The sequence below is a fragment of the Corvus kubaryi genome, unplaced genomic scaffold (genome assembly GCF_017639235.1).
Source record: "Corvus kubaryi isolate FWS band 111438036 unplaced genomic scaffold, C.kubaryi_AGA036_p1.0 split1-131, whole genome shotgun sequence".
NCBI lineage: Eukaryota > Metazoa > Chordata > Aves > Passeriformes > Corvidae > Corvus > Corvus kubaryi.
Genome location: NW_024582073.1, coordinates 17991430 through 18010856, shown reverse-complemented (window position 1 = coordinate 18010856; position 19427 = coordinate 17991430). Strand labels below are relative to the sequence as shown.

General features: G+C 35.5%; 1 protein-coding gene across 4 annotated transcripts in view; it reads right to left on the bottom strand.

Annotated features, from left to right (window-relative positions):
• The window catches only part of RAB28 (RAB28, member RAS oncogene family), a 61759-nt gene that overhangs the window by 35516 nt on the left and 6816 nt on the right, over positions 1-19427 (bottom strand). For all 4 annotated transcript variants that reach the window (XR_006020497.1, XR_006020498.1, XM_042053177.1 and 1 more), the window contains exons 2-4: positions 18786-18882; positions 13536-13624; positions 6171-6300 (exon numbers count right to left, since the gene is read on the bottom strand). Coding sequence is in view for 2 of the 4 variants with exons in the window: in XM_042053177.1 (XP_041909111.1) it covers positions 6171-6300; positions 13536-13624; positions 18786-18882 (316 nt within the window). In the remaining 2 variants the exon portion in view is untranslated. The remainder of the gene's footprint in view (positions 1-6170; positions 6301-13535; positions 13625-18785; positions 18883-19427) is intronic.

Here is a 19427-nt window from a genome sequence, read left to right as displayed (position 1 = left end):
TGTGTTTCTACGTTGCTCCCACTGCTAAAGTAATACAGAGCACATAGAGACACTGGGTTGGAAATACAATATTATGGTGAATAAAAGATCATTTGTGCCGGTAGTTTTCCCTTCCATTAATTTAAGTTTGTTGTTAAAAGTAATTTTTAATAAAGTTACCTGACCATTGAAACAAACAAATCCATAAGACTGCAATTTTCTATTAATCTTACAAGTTGGTTGAGACAAACATTCTATACATACTTTGAAACAGGGTATCATTCTACATTTATTCAAATGAGTTGGTAAATTGACTGTACCACAGGACAAGGTTTTCTTTTTAAGGGAGTCTCTACATATAAGTAGTTTACCCTCCAATCCCAAGAGCATGTGTAAGGCTCAAGTGACCAGACCTGCTGTCAGGCATACAGGAACTTTAGTTTAATCAGGCATAAGACTCTAAAGAACGGGGGTCTTTGGATTAGATGCTCAACACTTGTCGTAATTACAAGTGAAGGCCCTAAAAAGGGCAAGCCCACGGCAAGCAAGAACAGAAAACCGGGGGAGGTTGGGAGGGATAAGAGAATGAATGCATAGCTCTGAATTTTAATAAGCCAGAATATCAAAGTGAGTATTAATGAAGAAATTTTCTGAGTACAACTGGGGAGACTAAGTATATAATGCAGCAACAGAGTCTAAAAGCAGACTGGGCAAGTCCCATGACCAGCCAGATTCACATTAGTACACTGTACACCAAACATTAATTTGTATCTGGGCTGGAATATGTTTCTTTCTGTGCTCAGATAAGATAGGCAAAAACATTTTATGTTGTATGTAAAGGCAAGTTAAAGGGTACACTGAAATGTAACCTTTAAACTTCACAATGTAACAGCATACCACTTCCTGTTCAGAGATAGCACTCCAAGATCAATTAATCATGGCTAAGACGAACAAACGGTCAACATTCTTAATTACTGTTGATGCATTCTCTTCTGTGCCCTCATCTGTCATGAAGACTGTTTAAAAATCTGAGTTATTAGTCTTTATTGAGGAGTGGATCTGGTTAATATCTCTAAGAACAGAAATAATTCATCTAGCCACTATACACCGGTACCTGATAATTCCTACCCCCTATATAAGCTACAGATAACCACCGCCCTAAGACCATCTTGGTAGCTATAAATCAAAATGAGTATAGCTCCCATGCAACCTGGGTTAATTTTTGTTTACAATATATCCACTGAAAATGCTGGTATGACACTTGAGGAGACTGCTTATAGATTAGTGCAGAAGAAAATACATAAAACAGTGAAGGTAGAAAGGAAGAAAACACATCAATCATACAAAACACAGTAAACCCTCTCGAATTCACACTTAATGACTAGAAGATCCATTGTGATCACTGCACTTTATCAATAACTAATTTAAGCAAAGATGCTAAGTACACAAAACACAATTTATTCACTTGATAACTATACTTTCATTTATACTATACAAATCAAAGTATTTGACAGAAACATAGCTACAGAAGTTTTAAGTTATTGCATGGAAACTTGAAAACAAGTTAAAATTAACACTAAGGTTTACTCCCCAATTAGCAGTGCAACTCAAGTGGTATTAGCAACACAGAAATAAGCACACTTCAAATATACTTTATTTTAAATAAGAATAAAATGACCCAACGTAAGTTACTAGGAAAGTCAAGTTTAAGATTCAGTATCAGCTGTAAAGTTCAGGATTATTAAGATCTTATGACTTATAATTAATAGGAAAAAATAGTTCTACATCAAATTTTATAATTCCTTCTGTTGTTCACCAAATGCACCGACAAAAACCTGTGGAAAGACAGAGAACTAACTGGTAATTGAACATAGGTGCAGAAATCAGGTCTGGGCAAGATCTTGATTCAAATCAGTTTTCTACTCTCTCTGGCCAAACATGTAGGAAAGGCTATGAAAATAAAAGAAAAAATGTACAGGAAGGAAAAAAGAATGAAAACTGAAACTAAGCACCCAGGAGGATTCCAGCCACCTTAAATAAAGTACTGGCTTTACAATAGACGTCTGCATCTCTGAAGCTCTTCTTCTCCCAATTATTTTTAATAAATTATTTAAATAAATTAACTTTTATTTAATAAAAATTAATTAGGGCAATGACAGTCCTTCATTTTAGCTACTACTGAATAACAAAAAAAAAAAACCACCCCAAAACAAAACAAACAAACAAACAAACAAAAAGAAAAAACAAAATAAAAAAGAGAGGTGGGAAGGTCCAGAATTTAGATGTCAATTCATACCACTCTACTGTTTTCAAATAAATCTCTGATGGATGAGAGACCAGCAACTGATTGGAGCTTTTTAAGTAGAAATAACCTTTCCAATGTTTCATGAGTAACTCATAATCTCTTACAATCATAATAGGACATTTTAATATATTGACACCACTCTGAAGTTAATTATCATGTTTTCAACAGACACAGCAGCTTACTGTGTTCATGCTGCTAATCTATTGCAATGTACAATAAACCAGAACAGTGAAAACAAGCACTGATTCATTTAAATCAGCACTGAACAATTTCTTCAAGTTTTATGGAATACTCAAGAGATCCCCACAAACTTAACATTTAACAGAATGACTACAAATTGATACTAGAAACCACTAATTAATTATCTATAATATTGCATGACTTAACAGTAGTAAACAATTATGCACCATATCTGCTATATATTAAATAATTTACTTTCAATGATAAAATTACCCAAGGAAATTATTTTCCTTTAATAGAATTCAAGTGTACAGTTTTCTATATCATACTGTGTAGAAAAATATTTTTGTTTTCTTCCAAGCTATAGCTTTATTCATAGAAAGAATCCAGGTATATCTCCCCAAAATGGAAGAAACACACATGTATTTCAGACAGTATCAGTACGAGGAAACAGACAAAGGACAGCCTAAGCCCAAGTTAAGGAACTAACTTTAGCCCAAAGTTTCAAAACAGAGGCTGAGTTTCCAAATTCTTATCAAGGTATCTAAATACTGGCCCAAAGCTTTCCAGTTGCTATGAATGAAAATAACTGCATACTTGGCAATTTTTAAAAGCTTTTATCAGACAGAAAGCTAAGTGTTAGAATAACTTGCCTGTGGATATTGACATTTCTAGTCTTTCGGTGAGCTTACCTGGATATTTTCCTAAAAGCAAAAGCTCAAAAAAACCAAGTGCAATCCTGAGACAGAAACCACTCACCGGAGTATTTCTCCTGAATGATGCATGAGGTCAAGTAAGTTCATCAATTCATCAAATGGCTTTTCCTGGCTCTTAACCTATTATTGCTCTTGCATTGTATATGAGTGTCTTATCACTTACTAAGTAAAGAAGTTGAACAGATTCTTCCTCAATAATTTGTTAGTACCAGTAGTTTTATCTTTTCATAATACGTGAGAGTCAACACCATGCTTCTATATAAACACCTTGTTTTCTATTTATGTAACAACAGGAACCTGCCTACAGTTTCCTCTCACAGGCCACTAATTTTTTAGTATTGGGGTGGAAGCCTTCTTAGGTATTCTTATCCTACTACAGAATTTAGAAAACCAATACACTTCTAAAATTTAACTTTTATCATGCTAAAATAAAAATAAAGCAAAAAAAAACCCCTCTGTAAACAGTATCCCCTGCATGCTCAACATGTGCAACAGCAACAAACATCCTTAGCATCACATGAAATCAATATTTTTGCTGTTTTTCTTTATACACAGCTTCTGAAGGAAAACAAGGCAGCAAGCACAGTTCCTTTGGCTGCTGTTTTCATAAAATTAAAGCCCTTTCACTAGTCACTGTCAGCCTTTATATGAAAATTCACCTAGGAAACCAGACTCTATTTCCATATGCTCCCAAGGAAATGCTTGGATATAAAAGATTTGCAGGCATGTATATGTGAAAAACAACAGAAATAAAATGCCTCAAAATGGAAACCACTGTATCATTTTCTACATCTATTGTGTCAGTTCAGCAAAGGAACATTTTTTATCCTATGTTACAGTGTATCTTACTGCAAATACTTTGTAAGATTTACAGAATTCCAGCTGGGAAGTCAAATTCTGGGGCAAAATAGAAACCACTGAAAAATATTTTTAATTCGAATTTCAACAGAATCTGTATTATTGACTCTGGTTTGCTAGAGTACAATACAGTCTGTGTTATACTTTCAGAAGTGCTATATATATATTGTAACTCTAAGACCTCCTCTGTTTTCTTCACAGGAAATTAGTCTTTCCTAATTAATGTCATAAAATGTTACAGCATCACTGTAGCAATACTACAGTTAATGGTTCTGAATGAAAGCGTTGTCTCTACATTGTTTTCAAATGATTTTAAACAATTCTAACTTGCTGGATAAGGTCCTTTTCTCAGGTTTGTTCATGACATGGTCACTGTAATGTGGAAACAAATTACTTGGAAAATGAAAAAAAAAAAAATCAACTTCTACCACTTTGTTTCCAAAATTTTTATATGTTGCTTTTATCATCTTCAGCAGAAAAGGGGGTAAGAGAGCCAGGATCAAGACATCAGTTATGCCAATAAGGATGTTTCTATTAAGATGTAAGATTTACTTGGAAACAGGGGAACTGGGAATCCATCTAACTAGGAAATTAACTAGGTGATGATTATTTATATTTTGGGGGTCAGAGAAAACTGTAATATCATACTGATGTGATCACAAAAAGGAGAGGGTAAAAAAATCCCAAAACAACACAAAGTCACCTGATGTGTATACAGGTATGTTAGAGACTGAAATATTACAATTTATGACTTAAACATAAAGGACTTTCAAAACTGTATTACAAAAGCTGCAGAAAAGACTACCACAGCCTGAATGGGGCTCTGAGAGGCCCTGGACTGCTCACTGATGAAGATAAGATAAAGTAATAACTCAGGGCTGGGGACATTCACAAAGCACAGGCTTAACACCTCAGGAGTAGAGACCACAGCCCCAGGGCTATCAGCTGCCAGGCTCACACAGACCCAAAGGGTAAGGGAGAGAGCCTTTGGGTGTGTGTCGGAAAAGCCTCTGGTGAGAGGCACAGTGACTGCCCATCCTCTGCTGTGCAGAGGAGCCCAGCTGAGGGCCCCTTCACTTGGGAAAAAAGCCGCATCCACGTGAAGGACAGAGGGGGTGACATGGCCCATCAAAGCCCTCCCCCCCAAAGGTGTCCCCAGACCCTGAACCAGAGATGATGCAACAGACCCATAGCGTTGCAAGGGACAGGGGAGGCACCCAGCTGTTCCCACCTGGCCCAAAGGTGTATTATTCCACTGGACTCTGTACTCTTTGGTGTGTGGCGGCGTGGCGCGGAGTGGCCACAGCGATGGGGGACTCTCACCACCAGCAGAGCAGATGGAGGGGAGCAATGAGACATCTTTGGGACCCTCGGATGGGTGATGTGCTTCCACCTAACCCCTGTCCCCCCGCTCCCCCATGCACACTTCTGTTTCTTTCTTTTCTCTTTCCTTCTCCTTGCCTCTTTTACTATTAAATAAAATATATCAAATTTTTGGCACCAACATCTAACCTCGTTTGGTTTTCATCTCATTTTTGAGTGTATTTTGAACCTTCAAAGTTCTTTCCGGTTTATACAGAGACTTAATTTTCTTTGCTCTTCTGGGTTTAAACCGGATTGTTAACAAGGTAACATAAAAAAAAGTCTGATAAGCAACTCCTAAGTATTAGGCCTAGTGCATTGTGTAGTTTTTTAAACATTTACCAGTAGTTAATCCGGCAGTCTCTTAACACACAGAATCATGAAATATACCTTTTACTACATCCAGGAATGCTTCCCAGTTCTCCATTCCGGATGCATGCCATAGGTATATCCTGGGGCCCTATCAAATTCAAACACGGGAGAGTGACCTTGCTCTCTACTCCTGTGTGCTGCTCTCCAAGCAAGGGAGAGAGGGAGAGAGCACAGGGAGAGAGGCTGCAGGCTAGGCAAAGTATGATGCAGCAAGTCCCATAACCTATCTGTGCAGAGCCAGAATCCTGAAGTATACCCAAATATGTCATCTGTATGCTGCAAAAATACACAAGATAGTATTTAGCTGCATTTGCTAAATATATATACCTTATGTCGTTTCTTTAATAGCAAACCACATCCAGAGTATTTCAATTAATATGTAAATATGAGTAACTTACTTTTATTTCCAACCAAGGCCACAAGTGGCTGTGTTTCTGATTCTTCATTCACTTTTTTTACCACATTATACCAGTCTTCCAAATTTTCAAAACTCTGGCCATTGGTAATATCATAAACCAAGAGAATACCCTAAATAAAAAGACATGTTTAAAATGTTACAGATTGTAAAAGGATTTAACATGGTAAGATTTGCATGAATCTAAATTATTATTATCATAAAATAGAGCATTAACAATAATGGCAGCCTATCATTTGAGGGTCAGTTAAAGGAATTATAAATTTCTATAGTAGACACGTTATTACAGCATTTGTCCTGCATTTCATGTGTTCCAAATTCACGTTAACTAAACTACAATGGTAGAAAACAATGGCAACACAGTGAAGAGCACAACCGGTTAGATCAGAAATATTACGAACTGCATATGCTTTATGAAAAACCCAAAATAGCATTTCACACTAATAGGAAGATAATGACACTGGAGAAGGACTTTTATTTTAACTTGTATTAGTTGCAGTTTCATTGTTCCCTTGTTCAGGAAAAAAAAAAAAAAAGGCAGCTCAATTTTACATTTCTGCAAACTGTCTGTCATGTTTCTACTGTCTTTCGGTGATAAAGGTTGGATTCCATTCCTTCACTATTGCAGAAGATAAATAAGAAATATTGGTGAGCTTTAAACTTTCAAAAGAGAACCTAAAGACATGGTCAGAAGTCAAAAAAGGAGTCCCATATATTTCAGAGGTTTTGGGCCAAGCTACAGGTGACAAATACTCAAAGCAGACAGTGATGATGATTGCTCTGCAGAGGCTGGAGCACTTGTTTTATGAGGAAAAGATGAACAAACCCGAATTCTTCAGCATGGAGAGGAAGCAGCCCTGGGAGGACCTAAAAGCAACCTTCCCATACCCATGAGCCAGGCTCTTCACAGTAGTGCATGGCAGGATAAAACTCAATGGGTATAAGCTGAAATAAGAGAAATTCAAATAATACCTAATGAAAAGCTTTTTCACCATGAGGAAAATAAAGCAGGTTGACCAAAGAGGTTCTCAGTCTCCATCCTTAGAGGTTTACAAGAAGGAACTCAATAAATCCTTGAGCAGCCTAGTTCCTTTTCTCAGTTGACCCTACTTAGAGAGTGTTTTACTACTCACCTCCTAACATCATTCCACCCTGAACTTTCTTAGGAATCTGTGATCAATACAACATGTAGCAACAGGTTTAACTCAATGCAAGAAGATTATAGCAAGGATACACACTAAAAACAAGCAAACAAACAAAACAAAAAGATCCCTATGGAGACTGTAAGAATAGCAAAGCTCTGAAATACACCACCTATTACAGTTACCAACCTGGAAATTTTTGAAGGTTGCTGGAAGTCATTACACATGGATAGCTTTGAAGGAAGGCAACAGATCCTATTGAGATTCCTCCAACTCCTACTTTCCTATGACAGTAATACCAATCTATCTCTTTTCTTCCAATGTTAACAACTCCTTGGCAAACTTGAGTTTTTTTCCTTATACTTACATAGTTGCTATTAATTTCTGAGGAACAGCTTTCATCAGTTCCTTCAAGGAAATTAAGAATTATGACACCCCGCTTTTCCCTTGCTATCTTTCCTTCTTTACCAATCAAATCTAATATTAAACATCCACTTCACTCTTCCAACTTTGGTACAATTTATTCCTTAATATCTTGCATCTCTAAGTTAATCTCAGTTAATTTCTCCTATTTTTATAACTACCCAAATGTCTGGGCATATATGTAACTATCTTTCACAATCTAAGTTCTGCTCTAACAAGGTCGTATTTGTGTTACTAAATGCTCAGTGGAAAAGAGGAAACTCAATCTAAAGGACAGGTATGGTACAGGTTAAAAAAAAAAAGCCAGCCATAATGATGAAAGTTGTAAATGAGAAAGAGCACACAGCAATGCTTCTTTCACCAGCTGCTGAGTTCTCTCACCAGCTTGCAGAAGAGCAGACTATCTAAACCATCTTCAGCACTAATCAAAGTTAGATGAAAAAAAAATAAGAAAGTGTGAGCATTTAAGGTTAGCCAACTCCTTCTAACTAATTCTTCATCAAAATGTACTCTGCTTCATGTCCTCTAGACAACTGTAGCCTACCTACCCCTTTGGATGAAAGGGTATTCACAGTGGATTCACTATGGAAGAAATCATTTAACAAAGTTTGTAACTAAAGCTGACCTAACTTCCTTTTCGTCCCTTTCTTTGTGATCTAAAACACTGCTTCTAAAGCACATTCTTCCATTAACCATTTTTTTAGTCTTTTCAATATTTGCCACACTTAAGAAACAAAGATGGCAGGTATAACATCATAGAGATGCAAAAAAGGTAGCATGGCATCCAGGTCATAAAGAACACTTTCTGCTTAGATTTTCACCACAACAGCACTCTACAAGCAACTTATTATGACATAGATAATTAATGAAGGACTGGTTGTAACCCCATGGCTAAAATTTATTTTACCTTTATTTTATTTAACAGAGAAATCCCATAATTGCTTTCAAAAAAATACATCATATTTTCCACAAACTTACAGTATATGGAGTACAGACCAAATAGCATAAAAGCTGTTGTTTCCCTATTATGTGTGAGGAATTAAGGAGGAAAATTAACACTGGCACTTTTACACAAAAGTAGTGTATTTCCCTGCCATGAAAAAGGTTTGAAACACATGGTAGACAACATGCCAAGAACAGCATACTGATTCTCTAGTCTCCAGCAACGTGGCAAATAGTCCCTGCTTGCATAATTGCACTCTAGTAAGAGAGAGACATTTTGCCTACATTAGTGCATATGTGAGTGCTTTTTGTTTTGGAATTATAGAGCATTTTCAAAAATAGGTCACTGGAAACTGAGAATATTGCAGAAATTATTTGCTGCTCCCTGGAGAAGGTAGAGTCTTCAGTACTCCTATTAACAACCCAATTTATGATGTAGCATATGCCAGATTTTAAAGATAATTTAAACTAAATATGTGGGTAGGGGCAGCAATTACAGGTAAGATATGGGAGTGGTTCTGAAAGATTTACCACGCAAACAGCAGCAGTGTTATTTCAAAACTGAACTGCTAATATGGAAATGTTGTAACCAGGCAATATATTCATACTGATAATCAAAATTTAAGAGGCGTTTATGTCAAGTTTGTGTCAAGACTTGTCACAATAAAAGGAAGCTAGAGAAAACAATAATTAAAAACTTACGTTTTCTTCTTTATTTATCCTCAGCTACCCTCTTCTTATGACTGACTTTTGCATCAAGAAACTAAATTAACTTTCAAGTTTTCATTAATAATATAAGTCAGGCCAAAATTCTAGAGTATTTTTTCTAGTCACAGAATATTTAGTAAAGAGCAACTTAATTGTTGCAGAAATGTGCAGATGAAAACAGTTTTTTGCAAATGAAAGCAGCTTACAGTCCACATATACTTAACCACTGCTGTCTTTGCTGATACTGAGGACATAGTCACTCAGATAGATATATGTGATTAAGTTGCCATAATTGAATGATTTACTGTCTATCAGTACAGCTGTGGCAACGGACTACACAATTACTCTCAGCATCTCTCAATTCTGAGATAAATGTGGTAGTTTTAAAGAGCTTTCAGTCAGTGTTGATTATTAACACCTTTTATTTATAAAGAACAAAGAGCTCTTTTTTTCCCCACAGCTTGCAGAGTTCTTCTGCCCCATGACTGAAATTCAGCTACCGAGATGGGATGCAGCAATTACATTGTTCTAAATAATCAACATCAGAGAAAAAATGGGCAGGGGGAAAGCAACTGCTTCACAACAGCAAGTGAATTGCAATTTCTCCAACTGCAACCATGCAAACAAATTATGCAAGTTCTCATGCTCAAATCTGCCATTCTTACTTTTAAACATGGCACAAGAAATAGGGGATCTCAATCAAAATATGGCATCTTAGCAATAACCCAACAAAAAGATCTATCCTAGAGAATTGATTCAGCTCTCATTAGGGAGAAGGAAACCTCCAGTGGCAAATTTTTGCAGTGAAGTATAGACGGATGCTCCACTTACTCTTCTTGATATCCTGATCAAATTTCAACCAAGATCAGGTGAACTGTGGACCATAATCTTTTCAATTGCTGTAGATTCTCGAAACTTCTATCTCCAGCTGGCCATAGGATTTTAGAAGTAGGCCTACCATACACATAGATTTCTGAGCACAAAAACAAGAATTCAGCCACTTATGATTTCTGAATCTCACAATGATTGAATAGACAGAAATCTAAACAAGGTTATGGGCATCTGCAAATACTGAATAAAGGCACAATGCATACTGTAGGTATGTTACAAACAATTCCACCCATGTAGTTTGAATTATTTAGATTTAAAGAATACACAGATGAACACAATTTCTGCAACAGATCCAAATCATCTGCTTTATCTGTAAGCTTGTGTACTTTATAAACCAGATGTTTAAAATCCCAGCTGCACCACATATGCTAAGTGCTACACATCATAGCCACATACACTTTCTTTGTAGCAACCTTCACCCGAATTATTTCAATATTTTAAAGGCTTTCTTGCACTGGGGAACCCTAAACTGAATTTGGAGTACTGAACACAGACTGAATTTTGGAGTACTGAACACAGTATTCCAAACGTAGCCTCAAAAATGTCAGACAGCATGATATTCGCTTTCTTTGATTTGACTACTTCATTCTTACTAACACAGCTCAGTATTCAATTAGCTTTTACTGTTGCAAGGGTGCATTGCAAACTCAGATTCAACTGGTTTTTACCCCAATAGAACACCCATCCAAAACCTTTTTCCTCCAAAGCCATTTCACAGAATGACTGAGGCTGGAAAGGACCTCTAGAAGTCATTTGGTTCAACGCTCCTGTTCAAGCAGTGACCATGTCCAGACAGCTTTCAAGTATCTCTGAGGATGGAGACTCTACAACCCCTCTGGTCAACTTGGGCTAGTTCTCAGTCACCCTCACAGTAGAAAACGTGCTTCTGGATGTTCAGAAGGAATCCCCTCTGTTTCAGTTTGTGCCCATTGCTCTGGTCCTGTCAATAGACATTACAGAAAAAAGTCTTCCTTGCATCCTTCCTGCATGGATGTATATATATTGATTAGCCCTCTATTCTCCAGGTTGAACAGTTACAGCTCTCTCAGCCTTTCCTCATAGGAGAGATGCTCCAGACCATTAATCAACTTTGTGGCCCTTCACTGCACACTCTCCAGCTGATTCCCAGCTGGACAAGATTATTCTGTACCAGGTGCAGGACTTGGCATCTGTCATCACCTGAACCTCACAAGGTTTCTGTTGGTCCACTCCTTCAGCTGGTCATGGTCTCTCTCAGTAGCAGCCCCACCCTCCAGCACAGTGATCATTCCTCTCCAATTTGGCGCTATTCATAAACTTACAAACAATTTTTTGTTTCATTGTTAAAAAATTAGTAAAAGACTCAACAACAGTACCAACCCTTAAAAAATAAAACTTATAATCACGTACCAGTAAGACATTGAGCTATAGACTTTTAAATCCAGCTGTCCATTCAGATTTGCAGTCAATTTATGGTCCACTCATTCCACCTGTTACCTCTACATATTGTAACAATATTATGGGAGATTATACCAAAGGCCCTGCTGAAGTGATGATAAATGACATCCACTGCTCTCCTCTCCAGAGCTAACCATCTAACCACAGACAGCAACCAAGTTGGCTGTGTACAGTTTACCCTCACCAACTCCATGCTATCTCTTCTCAATTACTTTCTTGCTGTTTTGTTGTCCATTCACAGGAAATTTTATCCATGTTTTAAAGGATTTTCCTTTATAAACTTGTTCTACTTTGCCTTTCCTTTTCTTATAAAAAGCTGCAGATGTTCAACATGAAATAAGCTTCTGCATAGAAATAAGCTGAAAGCAGTGCCTTTCCAAACTATTCATGGCATTTCATGAATAGATGAAAATAAAGACAGTTTTATGTGTCCTTAACAGGCACTGTTACAAAGCCAATAGAAAAGTGTGTTAGAAGTCAATTCTGATTATAAGAAGCCTCTTACAGACGTTGGCAATACATGCCAACACTGGGAGAGAAAAATCACTAGTACATTAAAAAAAAATTAAGGTTACAATGAGGACTGGGGGAAGATAAAGACAAAGAGATTGGACATAGGAGCTTTTTGTTAATGTGTCCTGAATGACTGAAAAAAGAAATCAAACTTTAGTGTTATTGATATCAACTGTTTACCCACTTTGGGCACTGGTATTAACTTTTTGACCTGGTATTTTTAGTAAGAAACTCCTAAGTTTATCACCAAATTCAATACAGACAAAGCTAATAGCCTTTTATTTCCTTCATTAAATTTACTTTGGGCATATGGCAACAATTTGTGATTAATCAAATTCCCTCTGTCTTGGAAGCCACTTTCTCCTATTGCTTGGTAGATCTGTAACAGGTCAGCAAATCATTTTTTATTTAAAAAACAAGAATATGTTATAAAACAGACGCAACAGCTAAAAACATTCAGACATTTTTCTGAAAGTGACAAAATGTTACATTGACAAGTTTGTCTTTATCCAATTAACTAATAAATCCCAGTCTCTTTCACTAGCCATTCCTGTGTTGTATAACATTATCTAATAGCACATGTTATGCCTATTGTTCTCATTACAAACTACAAATTAAGGAACAGAGTACCTTTTAGGATTACTCATGCTAAGAAGTTTGGCATATATAATACATCCTTCTAAATCTCAAAATGACTCAAGATACAGTTATAATACTTAGCTCTTAATCCTACCATCCACTTTAACTTGCTTAGTTAACCTGAAGATAAAATTAATTTCCACTGAATAGGAGTCTGCAAAAATATTTAGCTACCTCGTTGTCTCCTTTTGTTTGCCCTCTTATAACCCCAGTTGCATGCATGAGTTTAATGGTGTAGGATTGTTCTTAATTTCCTCCTTCTACCTTTTCCCCCCAGGAGGCAGCTGTTCTGAAAGCAACCACTCTATCTACCATGTGGATATCCAAACAGCCTTTACTATTTACTATGATTGCTTTTCTTAACTCAAGACACAAAGCCTGGAAACAACCATCTGTTCTCGAGAGTTACTCAGTTATATAAATGCACACTCTTGCTTTGCTTTTTATGTCAACTCTAAAAAATTAGCTACACACCAAAATTAAATTAATGTATTAATATCAATTAAGTTTAGATTGAACAGACATTCAACATTTTTGAGATTTATTAAACAACCACCTAAAAGCCATATATATGTATGTATAATTTTAAGAACAAAGATTCAATTAATTTTATATCATGGCTATAGATACAATTATCAGCATTTATACTATACCTGAGCTCCATAAATATATTTATCCAGCATTTTGCCTCCTATCGTTTGTCCCCCTACATCCCAAACTTGAAGAGTAATATTCAAATTTCCTGGAAAAAAAATTATACAGATATAGTGTAACTTGGAAAATTTAGATACAAATATATTCAACAACAATAGCTTTTAAGAAGTATACAAGAAATAGGAATTAAATATCAAACCAAAAATTATTGTATCATTTGGGAAAAAAGTCATTTGTGTCCAGCTAAATTATTAACATACAGTAAAACTACAGCTAGTTATTAACATATCTAATATTAACAGAAAATAATTGGAATTGCATAAAGTATAACACTCCTGACTAGAAATTACATAACATATTCCACTGACAAAACATGTAAAACTTCATAAAGAACGTTCTGTAGTGTGGTACTTGGAACTGAAAGGTAACACAATGAATGCCAATTTATCCACATTATTTCATACTGTGTGTCCCTTCCTCAGCCCCTCTCCAAATCTTCCTTACAATCAAGAAGCGAGAAGAATCTTCATGGTAACTTCATTTTGGTAGTGATGCTACCAACAGTACTACCAACAGTAGTATACAGTTACAGAATGATATACTTGACAGAGTAAAAAAATAGAAATACTGACACACATCTAAGTTGAGGGTGCAAACTATGATTACTTCCTCCACTCACCACTTCAAAGCACAAAGCTAAATTGGACATGATTTACATAATTTCATCTTCGAAGAATCTACACCAAGAATAGACCTTCCTTTCTACTCTAAATGATTTTTAAGCTATGTTGCAACTGTTAGCAGGTTTTTAAAAACAAAACTAACAAAAAAAATCACTGAAAATACAGAGTATTTAATATCCTACAAATCATACATATTCTGCAAGCCAACTCAGCAACTCACAGATCAAAAACACACACAGAAAGGTATGTCACCATATACATACAAATATATTAAAGTATGATTTCTCACATTTTGCATGGTAAGAGCCGTTTTCAGAACTGTACTGATTACCTGGGAGCACCAAACTCTAAGATTAAGGACTGACAAAATTTTTTCTAATCCACATATAACTCACATGACATGTTAATACCAATTCTACATACTCACAAATAATCACAACTGCCTATTAATTTTACTCCTAGATGTAAAAACATGCAACAAATTTCACATCACAACAACTGAAAATCAAGTGAAAACGAACACATTATTTTGGGTTGCTAAGAAAGACATATTCTTACTTCAACCACTTTATGTAGTTGACAATCTGATTTTATACCACGTGATCCATAGAGCTGTAAATTTATAACTAACATGCTCGCATTGGTTACACAAGGGAATGTGCTCCATGGAAATGTGACATCAACCAGCAAATTGTAACTATACAGCTGAATGTATGCTACTCGTGGTGTTATTTTTATAATGCACCTTGCTTTAATCTGGTTAAAAGAGCAGATTTCCAAAACTACTATCTTGGTCTCAAAAATACAGAGATGAATGTGAGACAGTACTATTAAGCTACACTGAGTTTTATGTAATAGTAAGAGGATTTCATGGAGAGCTTAGAAAACACATCATAAACACTCCAATTCAATAAAGGCAACCTTTTATAGTCAACAAAAAGCTTATTTGTTTTGATAGCACATATACTAAGTATTAATTAGTTAATTATTTTAAAAGCTTAGAACATAAATGATTGCAAACAATGCAGGAAAGTCTTCCATAAAGCACCTGGCATGGATAAACTAATGCACCCACAGTCTGAAAAGACTATACATCCTCAGTGGGTAAACAAGCCATGCAGGCTCAAAGGCTCACCATGCTGCAGTATTCTACCCCTATGTATTCTACTGGAAGTCACATGTCATTCATGTCAGCTACTCTGAAAAAAAAAAGCCCTTTATAAATACTATCACTTTTAAACAAAATAATTTTCAGATGCCTAATTTTGTGTTCAAGTGCTCTAAAAAATTTCAACTTGATTTTTCCTCCTAAGGAAGTAAGTATGCACAGCATACTGGGCTTCGTATCTGGATAATTGCATGGAATAACATGAGAAATTTTAGTGCAATAAGTTAAATTAAATAGTCTAACTATGACTGTCCAACTAAAATATCTCCTATTACAAATTATTTACTCTGCTTCATTAACAACAGAAAAAAGAAACAGGGGAAAAAAAAAGATTGGTATGTTCATTTAAAGTGAACTCCTCCTTAATTAGGACCTCACTAACTATGAAATTCATACTGATCATCTCCTGTGCAAAATGCTTCATTTTCCCTTTTATTTCAATTAGGTTCTGTAATATTTGCTTTGTGCGCAGATTGATTCTGGGGGAGAAAGAAGGATGTTAGGATTATTCTGACAAAAAGAAAAACCGCAGGCAATTTACCTAGCAAGTGTTTAATTAACAACTCTGATAGTAGCACATAAAGTTTTCTGCACAAAGTTTGAAATCTTTTATTTTTTCAATTTAACAGGAACATACAAACATACAACAAAACAAAAAAAAAAGCATAATAAGACAGTTCTTAGAAACAGTCTTAATACACCAATAAAAATAACTGAAGAATCCCATCAAAATAACATGCAATACACTGATAAGGAACAAGAAAACTCCAGCTCCTCTTTTGTCTGTAGAAAATGCACACAAGTGTAAAGCTGAAATACACGAGGCAGCCCAGTGCGGGTGTGTAGACTGCTTCTGGTATGAACTGAAGCCACTGGGCTGCTGCAGCACTGACCCTGCAGGAGGACACTTGGTGCACTGGTTAACCTTATTTGAAGCGCTGCACAGTCAAGATGGAACTAAAAACACAAGTCTGACCACTTTTTACACCAATGACTTTTAAAAAAATCCTTTTAACAGAAGAATCCTGTTTACTGAACTGCACCCACAACCTCCCAAAAAGTATACAACTATGGCTCTTAAGAGTCTCTATCAGCAGACTCTCTGACTAACAGATACACTATTTAAGCACTAAAATCTACACCATGGTTGCATCCAGACTATACAAGATTCTGCATCAATAAATATGATGAAACCGATTTGCACTTTAAAAAAAGTATTTTGAACAAACTGCATGAGGTGAATTTTTCATGTTGAACACTGAAAGTCACATTGTTCAAAATTTATCAAAGGATTTCTGATTTGTATTAAACTCTATTTTACAATGTAAAGTATTTAATATTTTCACTGCAAAACTGCATTAGTTACTAAAACAACTGGAGACAAATGCCACTTTTATCTTAAAAAATAAAAAAACCCCAGAAAAACAGTACTTTATTTTATAAGTTGTAATGTATTTCAATGTGGCCTAATGTAAACTTCTGTGCAATTCTAGAAACCCATAATTTTAACTTCTGGAATCTTTGTTTATGTTGAAGAAGAAAAAAATCAACTACTGAACCATAGTTATTCATCAATTCTCCTACTGAATAAGTGAAATTGAGTCTTTATTTCCTACTGATACACACATAATTTCTGTGCAGTGGTATGAATTAACCTTTCGAGTAAACACAGCAGCTCTGCAAACCCAGAAATAATCAAGAAATTAGAAAAATGCACTTACTAAAGTAACGTTTCCCATTCCAGTATTTAGAAATGCTACCTCCCTCCCTCTCACTCCCCACAACTAGTCCAGTTTACCTATAAAACAGAGAGCCATATATACCTAAACACATATATAGGCATAGGCAAAACCAGAATGACAACCTACAGAAAAATGTTTCTTCCTGAATATGAATACTAATGCTACTGTTTTGAGGAAAACAGATGTACAGACTTTTTGGTGCTATTTTTACCTGCATTCTGATTTTATTACAAAATAAACTATGAATGAATGAAATTCACACACAAAATAAACTATGAACAAAAATGAATGAAGCAATAGTTGATAATTTTCCAAATTTTCTACTCAACAAGAATATTTAGAATCCCAGCAATGTACTAGTAGCTTCTGTATGCTTAACAGCTGGAAAAAAATTTGCAAAGTACAAGTTCTCAGCATGCACACTGCATGATTTGTGTACACATTCCACTTGCAAGTACTGCTGTTAAGTATTATGCACACTGGTATTTTTAGAGGTATGAGCAGGACAATAAAAAAATTATTCTGTTGATTTTATGGAGAAATAAGCACTGGAATTTGGTACTTTATCACTCACCAGATACTAAAAAAGTACAGCAAAATGGCCTAACTATAACAGTGAATACAGGAGTAGTGTGAAAAGATTATTCTGTTTCACTTAAGAAAATATATAAACATAATGAAGAAATTATTTGCAATATATATTTTTAAAAAAAGTTAAAGAACTGCATATATTTTCTAATAACTTCAGGTTACAGATAAAATGCTTAATTTCTGGGTTTGCTTCCCTCCCCACCCTTCACAAGGAGAAGACAGAACTATAGAACCTGCATCAACTTCATCAAATCTCACTACAACTTTTAATAATTACATATACTTTTTCTAACTTCTGATTTCTGAATCCAGAAGTAAATGTTTTTAATTATATACTTGCATATTTAGAATATGAGCACACAAAAGTCAGTGAAAAGACATATTTTAAACCCCAATTGTTCAGAGACAAACTTAACCAGCAATTATTCTTTTTTAATTATTTCTTTGCATTTTCCACACAGTGTGCTGCAACTGGCATCTAAATAGTTTCTTTCCTGTCGTGAAGTGAAACATCTTGAATGCTCAAACTGTATTTTTATGAGTGCCAAGGGACCCTAAATTTTAGTGGTCTATTAAATACCAGCAATTTCATGCTGCCTTGCATAAAACAGCATTCGCATATTAGACCACTGTGAGTCCATAGCTGCATTATGTTTCTCTCACACAACTCAAATATGAATTGTGTATTTCATTTAAAAACATATATATTTCTTTCAAAATACATATACTTTTTCAATTAATATGTTTAAAGTTCCATTTCATTGTTGTGTGTTACACTAACCACATGGAAAGTGAGTGCACTCAAGCAGGGATAATAAAATTCATCAATATAGATAGCATTCCTTTTATTTGAATTCAGTGCTTTACTTAGAGACGTAAGTTGAAAATGCATAACTCTTTGTCACCTGGCAAAAATGTACAAACAAAATATTCTCTGAACAACCTAATTTACTTTGCCATAAAAATCACTGCACTAACCTTATTTAGTACACATTACTCTGACAAATCTGTTTCTGCAAGTCTTGCTGCCACCCAACCTTTCAGTGTTAGTTTTTATTCTCTTACCTGGCAATAATATCCTTTTCAAGAAGAAGTCCAGTCCTATGGTTTGTTTGTACTGTTTTCCAAATGTTTCTTGAGCAAAACGTGTAGCTAAGGATGTCTAAAACAGAACAGTATCAAATTGTCATTTTAAACAGCAATAAACTTTATGTTAACCCAGAAGTATGAAATACAGTTAAGCACTTTTTAAATCAATGAATGCTAACAGTGTTCATGGACTTGGATTGACAAGCACTCCAGTCAGTTTCAACATAATAACAGGAGGTGGCAAAGGCTACTAATTTATGCAAAAAGAAGCAAGGTGCGTATTTCCTTTGATTTCAAAAATACTGTAACAGTCCTATAACAAAATGTTACACAGATTTTCATAAGGTATCATTAGTATGCTCAAACTGACACAAATCTAAGTGGCACTATCTGTACCTGAAGATCTTAGCACTTTTAAAAAGCATTCATTTCCAAAACAAGGGTCCTCCCCTAGTAAAGAACACCATGATCCCAGACCTCTTTCTGGGAGGGAATAGAGATCTGCACAGTGCAGAATCCCGCAGGGGGCTCCTAACTGTGCCAAGATTTCTGCCTCTGTACATCAGTTTCAGGATCAGGGATTACAGGAACTCTGCAATGGGAAGGGTACTTTCTTGC